This window comes from Urocampus carinirostris, chromosome 15 (genome assembly GCF_059441175.1).
Source record: "Urocampus carinirostris isolate Australia breed hairy pipefish chromosome 15, RoL_Ucar_1.0, whole genome shotgun sequence".
NCBI lineage: Eukaryota > Metazoa > Chordata > Actinopteri > Syngnathiformes > Syngnathidae > Urocampus > Urocampus carinirostris.
The window spans coordinates 34,165,196-34,184,297 of record NC_142363.1 but is presented as its reverse complement, the minus strand read 5'-3'; the positions used below and the strand labels follow the sequence as shown (position 1 = coordinate 34,184,297).

Genomic DNA, 19,102 nt, shown 5'->3' with positions numbered 1-19,102 from the left:
AGCCACCGTAAGGAAAAGGAAAAGAACAAATAGAAAGAAAAGAAAGAGAAGGAGAAAGAGAAGGAGATGGTGCAGATGAATAAAAACAAGAAGAAGTGAAAGAAGAACAAGAATGGATAAGGAGAGGACCAGGACGAAGATCAAGAAGAACAAAAACAAAGAGAACAAGAATGGAAAAGGAGAGGACCAAGACGAAGATCAAGAAGAACAAAAACAAAAAGAACAAGAAGAATACCAAGAAAAAACACATGAAGTCGACCAAGAAGCAGAACTAAAAAAAGACTAGGAAGAAGAACATAAGAAAGACCATAAAGAAGAACATTAAAAAAAACTGAAGAAAAACAGGAAGAAGATGAACATGAGAAAGTAAAGAAGGATCAAGAAGAAAATGAAGAACAAGGAGACCAAGTAAAACCACAGGAATTGGACAAAGAGGAAAAACTAAAAGAAGACTAGGAAGAAGAACACGAAGAAGATCAAAACGAAGAACAAAAAGAAGACTAGAAAGAAGAACATGAAGAACACTAAAAAGAAGAACTAAAAGAAGACTAGGAAGAAGAACACGGAGAAGACCAAAAATAATTACTAAAAGAAGACTAGGAAGATGAACACGAAGAACACTAAAAAGAAGAACTAAAAGAAGACTAGAAAGAACAACATGAAGAACACTAAAAACAAGAACTAATAGAAAACTAGGAAGAAGAACACCAAGAAGCCCATAAAGAAGAACCTACAGAAGACTTGGAAGAACATGAAGAACACTAAAAAGAAGAACTAAAAGACTAGAAAGAAGAACACGAAGAAGCTCATAAAGAAGACCTAAAGAAGACTTGGAAGAACATGAAGAACACTAAAAAGAAGAACTAAAAGAAGACTAGAAAGAAGAACACCAAGAAGCCCATAAAGAAGAACCTACAGAAGACTTGGAAGAACATGAAGAACACTAAAAAGAAGAACTAAAAGAAGAATAGGAAGAAGAACACAAAGAAGCCCAAAAAGAAGAACCTAAAGAAGACTTGGAAGAACATGGAGAACACCAAAAAAGAAGAACTAAAAGAAGACTAGAAAGAAGAACACCAAGAAGCACATAAAGAAGAACCTAAAGAAGACTTGGAAGAACATGAAGAACACTAAAAAGAAGAACTAAAAGAAGACTAGAAAGAACATTATGAAGAACACTAAAAAGAAGAACTAAAAGAAGACTAGGAAGAAGAACACGAAGAAGCCCATAAAGAAGAACATAAAGAAGACTAGGAAGAACATGAAAACCACTAAAAAGAAGAACTAAAAGAAAACTAGGAAGAACAACACGAAGAAGCCCAATAATAAGAACCTAAAGAAGACTAAAAAGGACAGGAAGAAGCCCAGAAAAATAACTAACAGAAGACTAGGAAGAAGAACATCAAGAAGCCCAAAAAGAAGAACATGAAAGAAACAAGAAGAAGAAGAGGAAAAGGAGGAACAGAAAGAAGAAGAAGCGAGCGAGTCGGGGAGGCCATTTTGGCTCGGGTCTACTCACCTCCCGGCCGAATCCCCATGTGCTGCTGCCCGTCCAGCACGAAGCTGCCCATGGGTTGTCCTTCAGGACTGTACGCTGCTCCTTGGCTCACTGAAGGATCAAGAAGAAAACCTGATTGTAGTCAACACAAAGGCGGGCGGGCCGGCAGCCGTCAAAAGCAAAGAAAAACAAAAAAGAAAAACAGGAAGGAAGGAAGGAAGGAGGGAGGGAAGGAGGAAAAGAAGGAGAGAGAAGACACCAAACCATCAGCAATTGCCTTAGCTCACGCCCAAAACATTCTGTAAGACATTGCGCTCATGCTAACGCCGGCTAGCCGACCGATCGGCCGGGAAGAGTCCATGAACTATGACGCCCTCTGTTGGTCACACTTGAGTTTTTTAAAACAAATGACCTAATAAAAAAATAAAAAATCACCGATGACGCTAATCGTCGCATGCTAACGTGGAAGTCGAGATGGGAATATTAGCTTGTTTTTTGGGGGGGGGGGTTGGGTAGGGTTACTTTAACTCGATTACTTTCAATGACTTTTGGATGACTCCAATAGCAAATATGCTAATAAAAGACAAAAGAAACTCAATAGGAATAAAATGACTTAGTTTTGTGCAGCCTTCTGTGGCATTTTATGTTCGTTTTGCCGGAGATCAAAGAGATCAAAGCCAGGAGAGAAAGCTTACCGCGTGTTGTGAGTCATCATTTGATTCCTATTGAGTTTCTTTTGTCTTTTATTAGATTATTTGGTATCGGAGTCATCCAAAAGTCATTGAAAGTAATCCAGTTCAAGGAACTCTACCCAACCCTGAAGGTATCATGTCAGCACAAAATACAAACAAGACGAGATTTCTTTTGGGATTGTCGAACTGAAGTTGAAAGGTTAAAGTATAAGTCGAATTAGCGACACAGTAGGACGATTGATTCCTTTCAAAACGAGTGCTAAACAGAAACGTGGTGTAGGCAGCACAACCAGTGACCACACTCAAAATTCCCGGACCAAATTTAAGCAAAAACCCCAAAAAATCCAAAGAAAAACCCCATATATTAATGAATTAATTAATTACATTAAATTTTTACTAAAAATCAAGTAAAAAAAATACTAAGATACATTTATTTTTTATATATAGTAAAAAAAGGAAGTTAAAATATAGTGAGATAATTTAAACAAAAACAAAAAAACAACAAAAAAAGATGGATTAATTAATTCATGTATTTATCTATATTTTAACTAAAAATCAAGTTAAAATAGACCAAGATACATTTAGTTTTTTTATATATAATAAAACAAAAAGTAAGTTAAAATATAGTGAGATAAATTAAACAAAAACAAAAAACCAACAAAAAAGATAAATAAATTAATTAATCAATTTATATTTTAACTAAAAATCAAATTATAATATATTAGGATACATTTATTTTTATATGTATTTAAAATAATTAAGTTAAAATATTGTGAGGTAATTTAAACAAAAACAATAACAACAAAAAAGATGGATTAATTAATTAATACATTTATATTTTAACTAAAAATCAAGTTAAAATATACTAAAATACATTTATTTTATATAGAGTAAAAAAGTAAGTTAAAATATAGTGAGATAATTTAAACCAAAACAAAAAAACAACGAAAAAGATGGATTAATTAATTCGTTTTTTAATTTATGTTGGAACTAAAAATCCAGTTAAAATATACTACGATTTATTTTTTCATATTTTTATAATAAAACAAAAATACAGTGAGATAATTTGATAGTAATAGTAAAACAATTACAAAAGACTAAAAAAAATTAATGTTAGAATATTGTAAAATAATTCTATTTTTTTAGAAATAAGCACAGATAATTTTACAAAAAAATAAAATATATTACAATTATTTTACTAACATTTTTTAATAATACTCTAAAAATAAATAACATTTAAAAAACATTTAAAATATTATGAAATAAAATGACAAATACATTTAAGGTAAAATATAGGATTTATTTTTAAAGTCCATTTAAATATTTCTACTTAAATTGGGTAAAATGTTCCAAAATAGAAAAAAAATTAAAATGTGCAAAATTTGTTTTTTTTTAAACAAAAAACACCCATATTTCTACTAAAAAAACTTTTGAAATATTATAAAATTAAATGACAAATAGATTTAGGTTAAAATATAGGAAAAAATATAAACATCTATTTATTTTTAAAGTCCATTTAAATATTTCTACACAAAATGGGGTAAAATGTTCCAAAATAGAAAATATATTTACGATATGCAAAATTTAGTTTTTTTCAAATAAAAGAAAATCCATTTTTTTACTAAAAAAAACATTTAAAATATTATAAAATAAAATGACAAATACATTTCAGGTAAAATATAGGAAAAAATAAAAAAATCTATTTATTTTTAAAGTCAATTTAAATATTTCTACATAAAATGGGGTAAAATGCTCCCAAATCGAAAATATATTTACAATATGCAAAATTTGTTTTTTTAAATTAAAAAAATACCTTTTTTTACTAAAAAAATATTTAAAATGTTCTAAAATAAAATGACAAATACATTTAAGGTAAAATATAGTAAGACAAAAAAAATCTATTCATTTTTAAAGCCAATTAAAATATTTCTTCATAAACATGGTTAAATGCTCCAAAATAGAAAATATACTTACAATATGCAAAATTTGTTTTTTTAAATAAAAAAAAAATCATTTTTTTACTAAAAAACATTTAAAATATTGTCAAATAAAATGACAAATACATTTAATGTAAAATATAGTAAGACAAAATAAAATCTATTTATTTTTAAAGCCAATTAAAATATTTCTACATAAAATTGGGTAAAATGATCCAAAATAGAAAATATACTTACAATATGCAAAATTAGGTTTTTGAAATGAAAAAATGCCTTTTATTTTTTTAAATGGAGAAAATAACCTCGAAGCCGGCCCCTTCCCTCCAATTTCATTCAGAACGCTGCACAAAAAGTGAAGGTCTAAAAAAAAGCCACTGTTGAATATTCAAAAGCCTCCCGCAGCCCACTTCCAATAGGAAATCTCCAATTAGAGTTCATGCATGGGGGGGCAAAAAGGGGGTACAGGGGGGGTAACTTGAAGTAAAAAAAAAAAAAAAAGCCACATCCCACCCCCTTGAAAGAGAAACCCGGCAACAGTATTCATGCGAGTGGGATTTTCGGAAAGGACATCTTCACACCGGGGGGAGGATGGAGGGTAAGGGGGTGAAGAGAAGCGCTACTGTATCCATTATCCCCCGTTCCTTTTTTTTGTTTTGTTTACCTGCTCGATTGGACTGGTCAATCATGGGCTGAACTATTCTTCTTCTGGCATTAATGAACCTGGCAGACACAAGAAGAAGAAGACGTTAAATCAGGACACGCAACCGCAAACAAAAGGACGATTGTGCCGCGACTTGGGAACCCCGACGAGGGAGGGGGGCACGTGAAATGTTCCTTATGATCCCCCCCCCCTTCTACGTTTAATAAAGCTTTTGATTCCGTAGGGTTGCCACGGGCACCGGGGAGACATTCCTCAAGTATTGGTTGCAAAGGGAGATGCCTCCCTTTTTACTATCCTACTTTTGTTTTTTTTTATACTTCACCCTCGCCCCTCGTCCCCCCCCCCCTCTTCTAAGGAAACACGGATACATGGGTACACTCCCTCGCAATGGGAAAGGAAAGCTTTAATGAAGGAAGGCAGAGGATACACATGCTTCCTTTTAGGTCTTCCTTTCCTTCCAAGGGACACCCCTACATCTTTTAGGGGGGGGGGACATCATCGCCAGTGGTCCAGCCATAAGGACGATGTGAGGTATCAATTATAAATAAATAAAACAAATTCTATCCATCTACCTTGGTCATATCCCTCTGTCATGTCCAGCATGGTCGCCATGACAACCAGCTGGTCCCGCCCCTTGACACCGGCTGACACAGATTGTCCTAATTACGTGTGCCATTCTTAAGGGCTGGTTTTGGAACTGGATCATTTGTCAGGTTTTCAATGTAAATCTCTTGAATTTCTGTCTCAAGATAATTAGCTTGTTTTTATATTACTAAATATAAAAACAATGTTTCTCATACACACACACACTTAAAGTAACGTTTCAACAATGAGTGTAATTATATCTCTTGTACGTTTATCAATCTTGTATTCTTTTATTTTGAAGTCGTGTTCTTGTCTGTACTGATTTCTCTGACGAAATAAACCACTCCCTCTCTCGTTTTGGGACCTCAGCCAGGGAGGACGTGAGTTCTTTGCTTCCACCATCATGTAGAATTAAACTATATACATGTATTTTATCTGTGCTAATATAGCCACTAAATAGTCTTAATAATGTCTATCTTTGACATCATTGCATTAGTCTGTTCTGTTTTGTTTTGTTTGACTCAAGGAAGACCTGTCATGCCCGTTTGTCTGAGTTAGTAACTTTAAGCCTGTTTGTGAGTATTACCCAGTCTGAATTTCTGATTGCCTGTAAGTCTGTTTTTGTTTTGTTTTTGTCCCTGCGTGTTGGACAACTTTTATTTTCTAAATAAAAGTAACTGATCGTTACGCAATTGAGTTCACTCTTCCTGCCTCCTGGTCCGGTTACGTGACACCCTCAAGAGGGGTGACCGACAGCAAGACACACACATAAAATAACAAAGAAAATAAAAGGGAAATAAATAGCAAAAAAAAAAAACACACACATTTTTTTTTGTATAATGCAGCAGGGGTAAACCAGTGAAATAAAACAAATAGGAGCATAAAATGTGAGGGGTGGGGCTCGATAAGAAAAATGCCCATTTTTAGCTAAATTTTCAGAATATATTGACCACGGAGTTGGGAGGGGGGGCGTCTGCAGCTGTACAGGAATGAGGACAAGGTTGGGTATCAATTATTAAAATAATAATGATAATAATAAAATAAATATTAATAAAATGAGGGGAGTGGCTAGAATATTAGGCAGGGATGTAACTGCCTTCAATGTGTCAATTGGCGAAATATTAAACAATAATACAAATGGCATGGGGAGACTATTCTGCAAATCTTAAGTTTGGATAATTTATTTAAAAGACCACTTCAAAATAAAGTAAAACCTAAAATTATAATCTAAAATGAATGGTTATGCTAATAAAATATAAAAAAGAATGAAAATAAATTCGATACAATAAGGAAGGAAGAATAACACTGGAAATGAGCAATATTTAATGCCATATTGAATTTTTAGGATAGAAAAATATGTTGAAACTATAGTCAAATAAACATATAAAATCTAATCAGACCATAACCTTAACCCCTAACCAGTAAACCAGATATAAACTATTATCCTAACCCCAACTCTTAACACTATCCCAAAACCTAACCTTATAAACTAACCCTAACCCTTTAACCCAATTCCTAATCACCTAACACCATTTCAAACTTCAACCCTAGACCTATCCCCTAACCCAAACCCTAACACCCTGTTCTCAAAACACTAACCCAAATCTTAACCCGATCGCTAAACCCCTAATCTAAACCATGACCTCTCATGTTAGTCCCAACCCTCTAACCCTAGACCTAACTCCCTAACACAAACCATAACTCCCTAACCTTAAAACCCTAAACCAAATCCAAACCTGATCCCTAAATCCCCAACCTCAACCCTAACACTCTAAACTATCCCTAACCTTAAGCCTTTAAACCTATTCCTAACCACCGAACACCATTCCAAACTCTAACCCCCCTAACCCTAGACCTAATCCCCTAACCCTAGACCTAATCCCCTAACCCAAACCCTTACGCCCAGTTCTCAAAACCCTAACCCGATCTTTAAATCCAAACCCTGACACCTAATGCTAACCCCAACTCTCTAACCCGAGACCTAACTCCCTAACCTTGAAACTCTAAAAAAACTCCAATCCCTAAAACCCTAACCTCAACCCTAATCCTAACACCCTAGCCCAAACCTTAACCACCTTACACCATCGAATCAATCATTTCCCCTCAATGTCGGTTTCCATAGACCCAAACTGCTGTCGGCACGCGCAGACTACCGTGTGGAAAAACAGAGCGTTTGAAAATCTAGCATAAACCTAAAACAACATCCCACACTAGACCGGCTACTTAGCGCTCCTTAAACCCCCCCAACCCCCAAAACCCCGTGGTGCCGCGCTCGATATTATCAGATGGGGGACTGCGTGTTGATCCGGCCCGGACCCGGTGTCAAGTGGACTCCCGCTGTCCTGGCTCCATCATTCATCCTTATTTCCCCGGCACGGGCTGCGGCACTCTCTAGTGCTCCTTAGCGCTCGTAATCCTCACCGCCGGAAAAACTCCAATAAATATTTCCCAAAAGCTTCTCTACCTTTTGTGGTTTGTGTTTTGTGGTCTGCTGTCTACACCATGGATGGAAAACGACATGTATCTAAAGAAGTTTATGGACAGTCGTGTCACGCCTGGAAAAATTAGATTCAATTAAAGGACGTTCCAAAACTTGTAGCTATGGTGTAGAAAAGCCACAAAACACGAACCACGCAAGGTAGAGAAGACATACTGTCAATATTGCTCTTTAATGGCTTCCTAAACTTGTTCAGCTGTACTTCATTTTTCAGGCATGGTGTAAGCAGCACGCCCAATGACCACAAAACACCATTTAGGGAAGCTAAACTTTGGGTTTCTTCGCCTTCAGGGATTCAGTTCTTTTTGGGGTACTTCGTCTGCGGCATACACCATGAATGGAAAACGACATGTATCTAAAGAACTTTATGGACAGGAGTGTCAAACCTCAAAAAATTTGATTAAATTAAAGGACGTTCCAAAACTTGTAGCTATGGTGTAGAAAAGCCACAAAACACGAACCACGCAAGGTAGAGAAGACATACTGTCAATATTCTTCTTTAATGGCTTCCTAAACTTGCTCAGCTGATTTCATTTTTCAGGCATGGTGTAAGCAGCTCGCCCAATGACCACAAAAAAACATTTAGAGAAGCTAAACTTTGGGTTTCTTCGCCTTCAGGGATTCAGTTCTTTTTGGGGTACTTCGTCTGCGGCATACACCATGGATGGAAAACGACATGTATCTAAAGAAGTTTATGGACAGGAGTGTCAAACCTCAAAAAATTTGATTAAATTAAAGGACGTTCCAAAACTTGTAGCTATAGTGTAGAAAAGCCACAAAACACGAACCACGCAAGGCAGAGAAGACATACTTTATATATTCTTCTTTAATGGCTTCCTAAACTCACTCAGCTGCCTTTCATTTTTCAGGCATGGTGTAAGCAGCTCGCCCAATGACCACAAAAAAACATTTAGAGAAGCTAAACTTTGGGTTTCTTCGCCTTCAGGGATTCAGTTCTTTTTGGGGTACTTCGTCTGCGGCATACACCATGGATGGAAAACGACATGTATCTAAAGAAGTTTATGGACAGGAGTGTCAAACCTGGAAAAATTTGATTAAATTAAAGGACGTTCCAAAACTTGTAGCTATGGTGTAGAAAAGCCACAAAACACGAACCACGCAAGGTAGAGAAGACATACTGTCAATATTCTTCTTTAATGGCTTCCTAAACTTGCTCAGCTGATTTCATTTTTCAGGCATGGTGTAAGCAGCTCGCCCAATGACCACAAAAAAACATTTAGAGAAGCTAAACTTTGGGTTTCTTCGCCTTCAGGGATTCAGTTCTTTTTGGGGTACTTCGTCTGCGGCATACACCATGGATGGAAAACGACATGTATCTAAAGAAGTTTATGGACAGGAGTGTCAAACCTCAAAAAATTTGATTAAATTAAAGGACGTTCCAAAACTTGTAGCTATGGTGTAGAAAAGCCACAAAACACGAACCACGCAAGGTAGAGAAGACATACTGTCAATATTCTTCTTTAATGGCTTCCTAAACTTGCTCAGCTGCACTTCATTTTTCAGGCATGGTGTAAGCAGCTCGCCCAATGACCACAAAACACCATTTAGAGAAGCTAAACTTTGGGTTTCTTCGCCTTCAGGGATTCAGTTCTTTTTGGGGTACTTCGTCTGCGGCATACACCAGCACACTATGTTGTAATCAAAAATGGAAAAAGTGGGATTTTCAAAATAAATTAATAAGTACCGGTACATATTTCCCACTGGCTTTTCCTACTTGTGTGTTTTGTGGTCACTGGATGTGCTGCTTACATCATGTCTGGAAAATGAATCATAATTGAGCAAGATTTGGGAAAGCCGCGTAAGAACCGAAACAAAACTACATACAAATAAACAAAAAGACGTTCTATAATATAGTTGTGTTCCGTTTTTCCTGCACAAGATCTCAAAAATCAAATGTAGCCTAGCAAATTTACGGAAAGCCACTTAAGAAGTCATGTACAGTGTCAAAAAACTATGAATTTAAACAAATATATGACAATAGCTTCTTGCCTGAAAAATAAAATGCAGCTGAGCAAGTTTAGGAAGCCATTAAAGAGCAATTTTTACAGTACTTTCCAACGTCTTCTCTACCTTGCGTGGTTCGTGTTTTGCTGCTTTCCTACACAAGATCTCAAAAATCAAATGTAGCCTAGCAAGTTTACGGAAAGCCACTTGAGAAGTCAAGCAAGCGGCTAGCGGCGTTATAAGCCTTCGGTACCGTCCGTAATCATGGTAAATGTGAACTCGCTACCAAATAAGACCGACGATCTGGCTGTGCTGGTGAAAAACATCAAAGCGTACAGGGAGTGCAGTTTGCTGTGTTTTACGGAAACGTGGCTCACGTCTAGCATCCCGGACGCTAACGTGGAGCTACCCGGCTTCAGCACTGTTAGGGCAGACAGAGACACAAAAGCCTGCGGGAAGCGGAGAGGAGGCGGAGGAGGTGGTGTAACCCTGGGCACCAAGATTTCCATCTGCTTAAGGGACGTCGAACTTTTGGACTAGCGTGTGAGGTCATCCACTCCGCTGTTGCTAAACTACAACACAGCACCCCGAGGCCATCCTGTTAATCTGGTAATAAACAACAAAAGGATACTGCTGGAACTGTGAATGTCCCTGCGGGGATGAATAAAGTGTCAAAATAACACGACTTCACACAGCAACCGTCCCCCCCCTCGGCACCCATCGGTGGTCTCTCCCGGGAAGAATGTACACATTCTGCCGCGTATCCCGAGGAATGACCTTCAAGCGACCCAACGACCTTGCCTTTAATTATTTGTTTGAAGACAGCGAGTAGTTCCCATGCTGTGTGCTTGTACGTGAGTGGACCTTCGAACGCTAAACAGAGGCCGGCAATAATAAGCTCCACGGCCAGATGTAGATCATAAAAGGTGCTTTTATTTTTTTTTTTGGGGGGGGGGGGGGGGGGGGGGGATGCGGGGCAGGCCCCGCCCTAAAATCCGGAATTCAGTTCGATGCGGTTTCTGAACACACACCGGCGATAAACTGTATCGGGTCGGCTCTAAAAAGGATTAAGGGGGTCCGGGGTGTGCGGGGAGGGACCATCGGTTAGCCCAGCGGACTCGGATGGGAGCTTTCTGGTTACCGTGGCAACGGACCAGGTACACAATAACAAAACGAGAAGGTGTGAAGATTCTGTGGAATTTGAAAGCAGATATAGATATTTTTTTTTTTTCGGTTTTTATCATCACTATTTTGTCCCCTTTTTTCCTTTAAATTGAGCTCATATTTTGGATGAATACCAATTATGATTTATTAATATTAATATAGAACAGAGCTTGTACAGTGGCTTCTTGGTTACCCTGGCAACGTATACAAAGACAAAACATTAAGGTGGAAAGACTGTGGAATTTTAAAGCGAATATATAAATAAAATACATTTAAACGGAGCTGATTTATTCTAATCATTCATTAGTTTAAGTTATTATTAGTAATAATATGATATATAGTAGAACTAACAGATTTCCGCTTTTCTTATTTTAAATATTGGGAAAAATAATTAAAGCAAGTTAATACATTTAAATAAAATGAATTCATCCAGGCATACGTTTATATTATTGCTTCTCACGAAATAACAATATTATAAAAGAAATATTTGAAAAAGATAAGACTTCAAATGCCTTGAAAAGCACATTTAAACATTGGTAAATAGAAAATTAAAACGTAATTGAACATTATCATAATTAAAAAATATATATATATATAACAAAAAATGTTTAAAAAAAAAAAAAATATATATATATATATATATATATATACATGGTTGAAAAATCTTAAAAATGAAACACAAACTAATTTAAATTAAAATAGGAAAATCAAAACTTTATTTATCACAGTTTAAAATATAAAAACTGAAATTTTAAATAAAATATAAAAAACTATAAATTAAAAATGCAAATGCCTTAGTAACATAGTAAATATAAAAAAAAGTAACGAAATAAGAAAAAAATATATAATAGAGACATCAAAATATTAAAAAAAAATATATATATATATTAAAAAAATTAAGAAAGAAAAATGCTTTAATGGCTACAGCTGAACATTTTGCAAATATAAAAAATTGGAAAACAAACAATAAAAGTAGAAGAAACATGTTAAAATCGAATATGTAGTAACCACAGTTAAAAATGTATAAATTGTTATTAAAAAATAAATTAAGCTGAAAATCTTATAAATATAAAAAACAAGAACATATACTAGAATCAATATTTGATTAAAATAAACCATTTAGTAACCACACTCAAAATTGAATACATTTTATCAAATCAAATAAGAATATAGAAAGATAAAACTGAAAAATATATATGAATATATATGAACCAATATGATAGGAAATACAATATTTAATGACCCCGGTTAAAATATCAGTCAAATAAAAATGACAATAAAATCAAAATAAACTAAAAATGAAACATTCAAATGCTTCAGTAGCTACGATTAAAAATCCTGTAAATGTCAAAAATATGTAAATAGATTAAAAAAAAAAAACAGAAAATGTGTATTACTGATTAAAATGTATAAATTGAAGATAAGAATAAAATAAAATACTTTGAAAGCAAAAGCCGAAAATAAGTAATACATAAATAAATAAGAAAAATGAGAAAATAGGAGTCAACAAAAAACCTGAACTCCTCGTTACCGCGGCGACCGAACGCAACCTCGCCAGAGCTCCGACTTTTGATTGGCTGCAGATGTGAAACGGCGCTAGGAGGCTGCTGCCATTTTTTATTTTTTTTCTTTTTTAAGGGAGGTTGAGGGCGAGGGCCCACATTCGGGGCAACTGCTGTGTTTACATACCTCGCCCCCCCCCCCCCCCCCCCCCTCTCTCTTTCCTTCATACTCTTTTGTGCGCCTCTCAAAAGAAGGACTGTTTCACTTCTCCTGCATGCACTTTCACTGACCTGCTTTTTTTTTTTACGACGCCGCTCGTTGGCCTTTTGTGGAACCCTGCTAGCGAAGCTCGCCAGTTGCGTTCGGCTGCAGGTCATGGCGAAAAAAAACCCTCCCCCGAAAAAAAAAATCCAAGGACTCTAGTGACATGCTGTGCATTGCAAGACACAGAAAAGGTGTATAAATGTTAGCATGCTAATGTTAGCATGCGATCGTTCCGTACTACAGTGGAACCTGGGTTTTCGAAGGCCTCTCAGTTCGAACGAATCGGAGTCCGACCAAAAATTTCGAGAAATTCTTGCTTTGCTGTTCGGTCACTTGCCTCTTTTTGCTTTCGCTTTTAATATCGGTGAACGGAGTGTTTTAGCCCCTAACTATAATAGCTAAATATGAAAGAGGTGGGGCAGCACGGCGGCGCAGTGGTTAGCGCTTGTGCGGCACAGTTCATGTCATGGGAACCTGTCGTGGGTTCAAATCCAGCTCCAGACTTCCTGTGCGGAGTTTGTATGTTCTCCCCGTGCTTGCGTGGGTTTCCTCCGGGCACCCCGGTTTCCTCCCACGTTCCAAAAACATGCATTTCAGGTGAATTGGCCGGTCCAAATTGTCCCTAGGTGTGAATGAGCGAGCGAGTTGTCTGTCCCTGTGTGCCCTGCGATTGGCTGGCAACCAGTTCAGGGTGTCCCCCGCCCACTGCCCAGAGATGGCTGGGATGGGCTCCAGCCCCCCCGCGACCCTAATGAGGATAAGCGGTGCGGCTAATGAGATGAGATGAGATGAAAGAGGTGTGCGAGTTTCTGATCTTGCTAGGGAATACAGCATGCGCCTTCTGCTGACCACCACAAAGGTAAGAAATCCTATTCATAATTCTTTTCTTGATCTTTTTTTTTTTTTTTTACACGTTGGTGTTAGCGTAATCTTTCGTACGGAATATTACGATAACGCGAACGTACGATCAGCCTGGGTTAGCTTTATGATGACGTTGAACATTCAGGTAAACATTCAGGGTGTTGGAACGGAGCCCAAAATTCAGGGTGTTGGAACGGAGCCCCCTTTCCAATATAGCGCTAGCCACTTGTGGTGCTAAATGACTTGTAAACGACCTGATTTTTTTATTTTTACACGTTCATGTAAGCGTGATCTTTCGTACGGAAGATTACGCTAACGCGAACGTACGATTAGCCGGGGTTAGCTTCATATTTACGTTAAACATTCAAGGTAAACATTCAGGGTGTTGGAACGGATTAAAACCATTTACATTATTTTTAATGGGAAAAATAATTTCGGTGATGGAACAAATCGGTTTTCGAACAGGGTTCTGGAACGGATTATGGTCGAGAACCGAGGTTCCACTGTATATATATATTTTGTGCGCCAAATTTGAAATGGTCTCATCAGACCGCAGGAGCGCCATCATTACCCTGGTGATCCCACCTACTTGATTTTATTACCCCCCCTTCACATTTGCAGTGTGATTTTCTACTCCCCCCCCGACCCCCCTCCACCTCTCAGCGCTATCAAGCAACTTTGATTCCTCCGTCTGCATCTTCAATCCCCCTCCCCACTTTTCCCCTTTTTGTCTGGTTCTTCTGGTGCCCTCTTTCATCGTCAGCATGGAGTGCCTGGTAATGGAGCGACTCTGTGACCCGGCCCCCCTCCCTCCATTTTTTTTTCTCACATATCAAACAGGGCGGCTTTGTGGATTAGCAGGGGGGGGGGACGATAACGACACGATAGAGGCCCGATATTTCCCGGAAAATGGAGTCGAAACCGGTGCCGTCCTGGTTTTTTTTTATTGTCGGGGATCAAACACCGGATCGTCTCGACACACGGGGGGGGAAACGGGCAAAGTCGTCTTCGGTGATATTATATTCTCGGGTGTCTCGGAAGAGAAATCGGGAACGGAAAATGGAACGCGCGGGAAAATTTTGTTTTGGAACGTTTTGCTTCTTTCCATTTAGTTCGATGAGAAATACGACCCCCGAAAGGGCTTTACAATACACTTCACACTTTACCCATTCACACACACGCTCACACACCGATAGTGGAGTCAGCCATGCAAGGCACCTATCTGCTTTTCAGGGGCATTAGGGGTTCAGTGTCTTGCCCAAGGACAGCTACTGCTGCTCATTTAATTTAATCATCATCCTTCGATAACAACAGTTATATATGATTTTACTTGCATTGATGCTAAAGGGAGAAGGAAAAAGATGATAACAATGGAAAGGGTGCTTGAGATTTTAAAAAATATGAAGAAGTCACAATCTATGGCCGTAACCCTTTAACGATTGCGGCGATCAGTAACAAAAAAAGGCAACAAAGTATATATACAGATCATATATATTACAAATAAACTGTACTTACTGTATACTATTTTCGTTATTGATAATGAATATGTACTGAAATCCTTCGCTCCTCAGTGCATCACGTGTGGAAAATGTCACGCGATCCATTATCCCCAATCTCATTTTGCTGCGAGCAGGGGCTCTCAGAGTACATTTTCAGGCCTGGTGGCTCTTTTTGGCCTTTCTGTCCACCAAAAAGTGAACTGCAATCATGCAGCCACGATCCATTATCCCTAATTATATCTTGCTGCGAGCGGGGGTGTGGCAGCGTGTATTTTTGTCTGGCCTGGCGGCTCTTTTTTTGCTTTTCTGTCCACCAAAGAGTAAACTGCACTATGCAGCCACGATCCATTATCCCCAAACACATCTTGCTGCAAGCGGGGGCTGTCAGAGTGCATCTGTGTCGGACCTGGTGGCTCTTTTTTGCCTTTCTGTTCACCAAAAAGGTAACTGCACTCATGCAGCCGCGATCTATTACCCCCAATCATATATTTCTGCGAGTTTGCATGTTCTCCCTGTGCTTGCGTGGGTTAAATGGCCTCACCAAATTGTCCCTAGGTGTGAATAAGCGAGTGAGTTGTCTGTCCCCCTGTGTGCCCTGCGATTGGCTGGCAACCAGTTGAGGGTGTCCCCTGCCCTCTGCCAGAAGATAGCTGGGATGGGCTCCGGCACCCCCGCGACCCTACTGAGGATAAGCGGTGCAGATAATGGATGGATGGATGGATTTTCTGACCATTTTGATTTAGCGGTCCGGATGAAAAACCATGCCTGGCCCCATGTTAAAAATATTTGTCAAAATATGATAAATTATAAAATAATTTCCTTTGCTCATTCGTGATATTTTTTCCCAAAAGATAAAATGACCTAAATTATTAAAACGAACCTTTTTCTTATTTAGAGTTTTGTTTTTCCTGGGATATTTTTTTAAATAATATTAGCAAGATTTTGAAGAAAGGAACCTTTGGCTCTTTTGAATTTTTTTGACGTAAAATATATTTTAAATGTGCTAATATTGTAAAAAAAAGATTTAGTTTTTACTCATTTGGAATATTCTTTTTCTCAGTTAAAATTATTTGTCAAACATAAGAAGTATAACAAATATTTTTGGGGCTTATTGTAATGTACATTCTTTTTTCAAAGTAAAAATATTTGTTAAAACAGAAATTACAACCAGGAGAGGGTGTCCCCTGCCCACTGCCCAAAGATAGCTGGGATGGGCTCCAGCAGCCCCGCGACCCTACTGTGGATAAGCGGTGCAGATAATGGATGGATGGATTTTTTTGACCATTTTGATTTAGCGGGCCGCATGTAGCCCACTGGCAGTAGTTTGCCCACCCCTGTCTATAGCGACACACGAGCTATTTCTCGCCAATCGTGTCAGTGGCGTGCAAACGTGTTTTTCCACCTCGAGAGTTTCCATGATGCAGCCGTGCACCCCCCCCCCCCCCCCCCCTTGCCGTCTTTTCCCCGCTTTTAAAAATTAATAAGAGCTTGAATTGCACGTAATTGCTTTGACATATATTCACTCACACGCGCTAAAGCCAAAGCAGGGGAGTCATAAATAGCGTCTATTTGGGGTGCAGTAACTTGGCGGACCTTCAGAGACCCCCAAACTGGCCCCCACTCCTGGTCCTCCCATGTGGTTTGACATTGCAAGAAAAGCCAAAGCCAAATATATATATACATAGATATATGTATATATACAACATTCAAACTGTAACATTTAATATTAATTTCTGATTTCCATCCATCCATCCATTATCTGCACCGCTTATCCTCAATAGGGTCCCGGGGGTGCTGGAGCCCATCCCAGTTCTTTCGGGCAGTGGGCAGGGGACACCCTCTCCTGGTTGTAATTTCTGTTTTAACAAATATTTTTACCTTGAAAAAAGGATATATATTCAAATGAGACCCAAAAATATTTCAATAATAGCTCTTAAGTTTGACAAATAATTTTAACTGAGAAAAAGAATATTCGAAATTATTTTTTACAATATTAGCATATTTCAAAATATAGCTTCTGTCGAAAAAAATTCAAAAGAGCAAAAGGTTCGTTTTAAAAAGCTTTCTGATATTATTAAAGAAATATATCCCAGGGGGTGAATAAAGTATCTATCTATCTATCTATCTATCTAGACATCTATCTAGACATCTATCTGGACAACTATCTATCTATCTATCTATCTATCTATCTATCTATCTATCTATCTATCTATCTATCTATCTAGACATTTATTTATCTAGACATCTATCTAGACATTTATCTATCTAGACATTTATCTATCTAGACATCTATCTAGACATTTATCTATCTAGACCTCTATCTAGACATCTATCCATCTATCTATCTATCTATCTATCTATCTATCTATCTATCTATCTATCTATCTATCTATCTATCTATCTATCTATCTACCTATCTATCTAGACATCTATCTAGACATCTATCTATCTATCTAGACAACTATCTATCTATCTAGATATCTATCTAGACATCTATCCAGACATCTATCTGGACAACTATCTATCTATCCATCTATCTAGACATCCATCTATCTAGACATTTATCCATCTAGACCTCTATCCATCTAGACCTCTATCCATCGAGACCTCTATCCATCTAGACATCTATCTATCTATCTATCTATCTATCTATCTATCTATCTATCTAGCTAGCTATCTATCTATCTAGACATTTATTTATCTAGACATCTATCTAGACATTTATCTATCTAGACATCTATCTAGACATTTATTTATCTAGACCTCTATCTAGACATCTATCCATCTATCTATCTATCTAGACATCTATCTAGACATCTATCTAGACATCTATCTAGACATCTACACATACATCTAGACATCTATCTAGTCATCTATCTGGACAACTATCTATCTATCCATCTATCTAGACATCCATCTATCTAGACATTTATCTATCTAGACATCCATCTATCTAGACATTTATCTATCTAGACCTCTATCCATCTATCTATCTAGACCTCTATCCATCTAGACATCTATCTATCTAGACCTCTATCCATCTAGACATCTATCCATCTATCTATCTATCTAGACATCTATCCATCTATGTATCTATGTATCTATGTATCTATGTATCTATGTATCTATCTATCTATCTATCTATCTATCTATCTATCTATCTATCTATCTATCTATCTATCTAGACATCTATCTATCTAGACATCTATCTATCTAGACATCTATCTATCTATCCATCTATCTAGACATCTATCTATCTATCCATCTATCTATCTAGACATCTATCTAGACATCTATCTATCTAGACATCTATCTAGACATCTATCTGGACAACTATCTGTCTGTCTGTCTGTCTGTCTGTCTGTCTGTCTGTCTGTCTGTCTGTCTGTCTGTCTGTCTGTCTGTCTGTCTATCTATCTATCTATCTATCTATCTATCTATCTATCTAGACATCTAGACATCTAGACATCTAGACATCTATCTAGTCATCTAGACATCTATCTATCTATCTATTTATTTATTACTGGTTGAGTGAGAGCCTTGTGTATCATTGTCCAAAATGTGTCGTCTCGCCTTTTTACTTCTGTGTACTCTCAAGGTTTTGTTTTTTTCATTTTTTTTTCCAAACTACGCCAGAAAAGGACAAAGGGGGGCTTTGGTGTGGAATGCAAAACGCAAAGTAGCGAGGTGAAGGCCAAAACAAGGAGCAAGCCTCGACAAAGAGAACATACCTGCTGGAGGTTCAGCGGGTTTAAAGAGCTCAAGCGCATCATGTCCGTGCACGTGCACGTGCAAACGTGCACACCCTCCAGCTACATGCTACATGCTACACCTGGTCACCTTTAGCCCCCCGCCCCCACCCGCCATCCACCCACACTCCCAATACACACCCTCCACACGTTTCCCTCGGCTATCTCCAGCGGCAGATAAAAGCAATTATTGCAAATGGACACCCTCAGTTTGTCTTATCCCTGCA

At 37.7% G+C, this 19,102-nt stretch overlaps 1 protein-coding gene across 5 annotated transcripts in view; it reads right to left on the bottom strand.

The window, feature by feature from the left end:
* The window catches only part of meis2a (Meis homeobox 2a), a 165,272-nt gene that overhangs the window by 7,525 nt on the left and 138,645 nt on the right, over window positions 1–19,102 (bottom strand). For 3 of the 5 annotated variants that reach the window (XM_088355160.1, XM_088355161.1, XM_088355164.1), the window contains exons 10-11: window positions 4,789–4,847; window positions 1,520–1,630 (exon numbers count right to left, since the gene is read on the bottom strand). In XM_088355160.1, coding sequence (XP_088211286.1) covers window positions 1,520–1,630; window positions 4,789–4,847 — 170 coding nt within the window. The remainder of the gene's footprint in view (window positions 1–1,519; window positions 1,631–4,788; window positions 4,848–19,102) is intronic. The other 2 variants (XM_088355162.1, XM_088355165.1) reach the window with 1 other exon arrangement.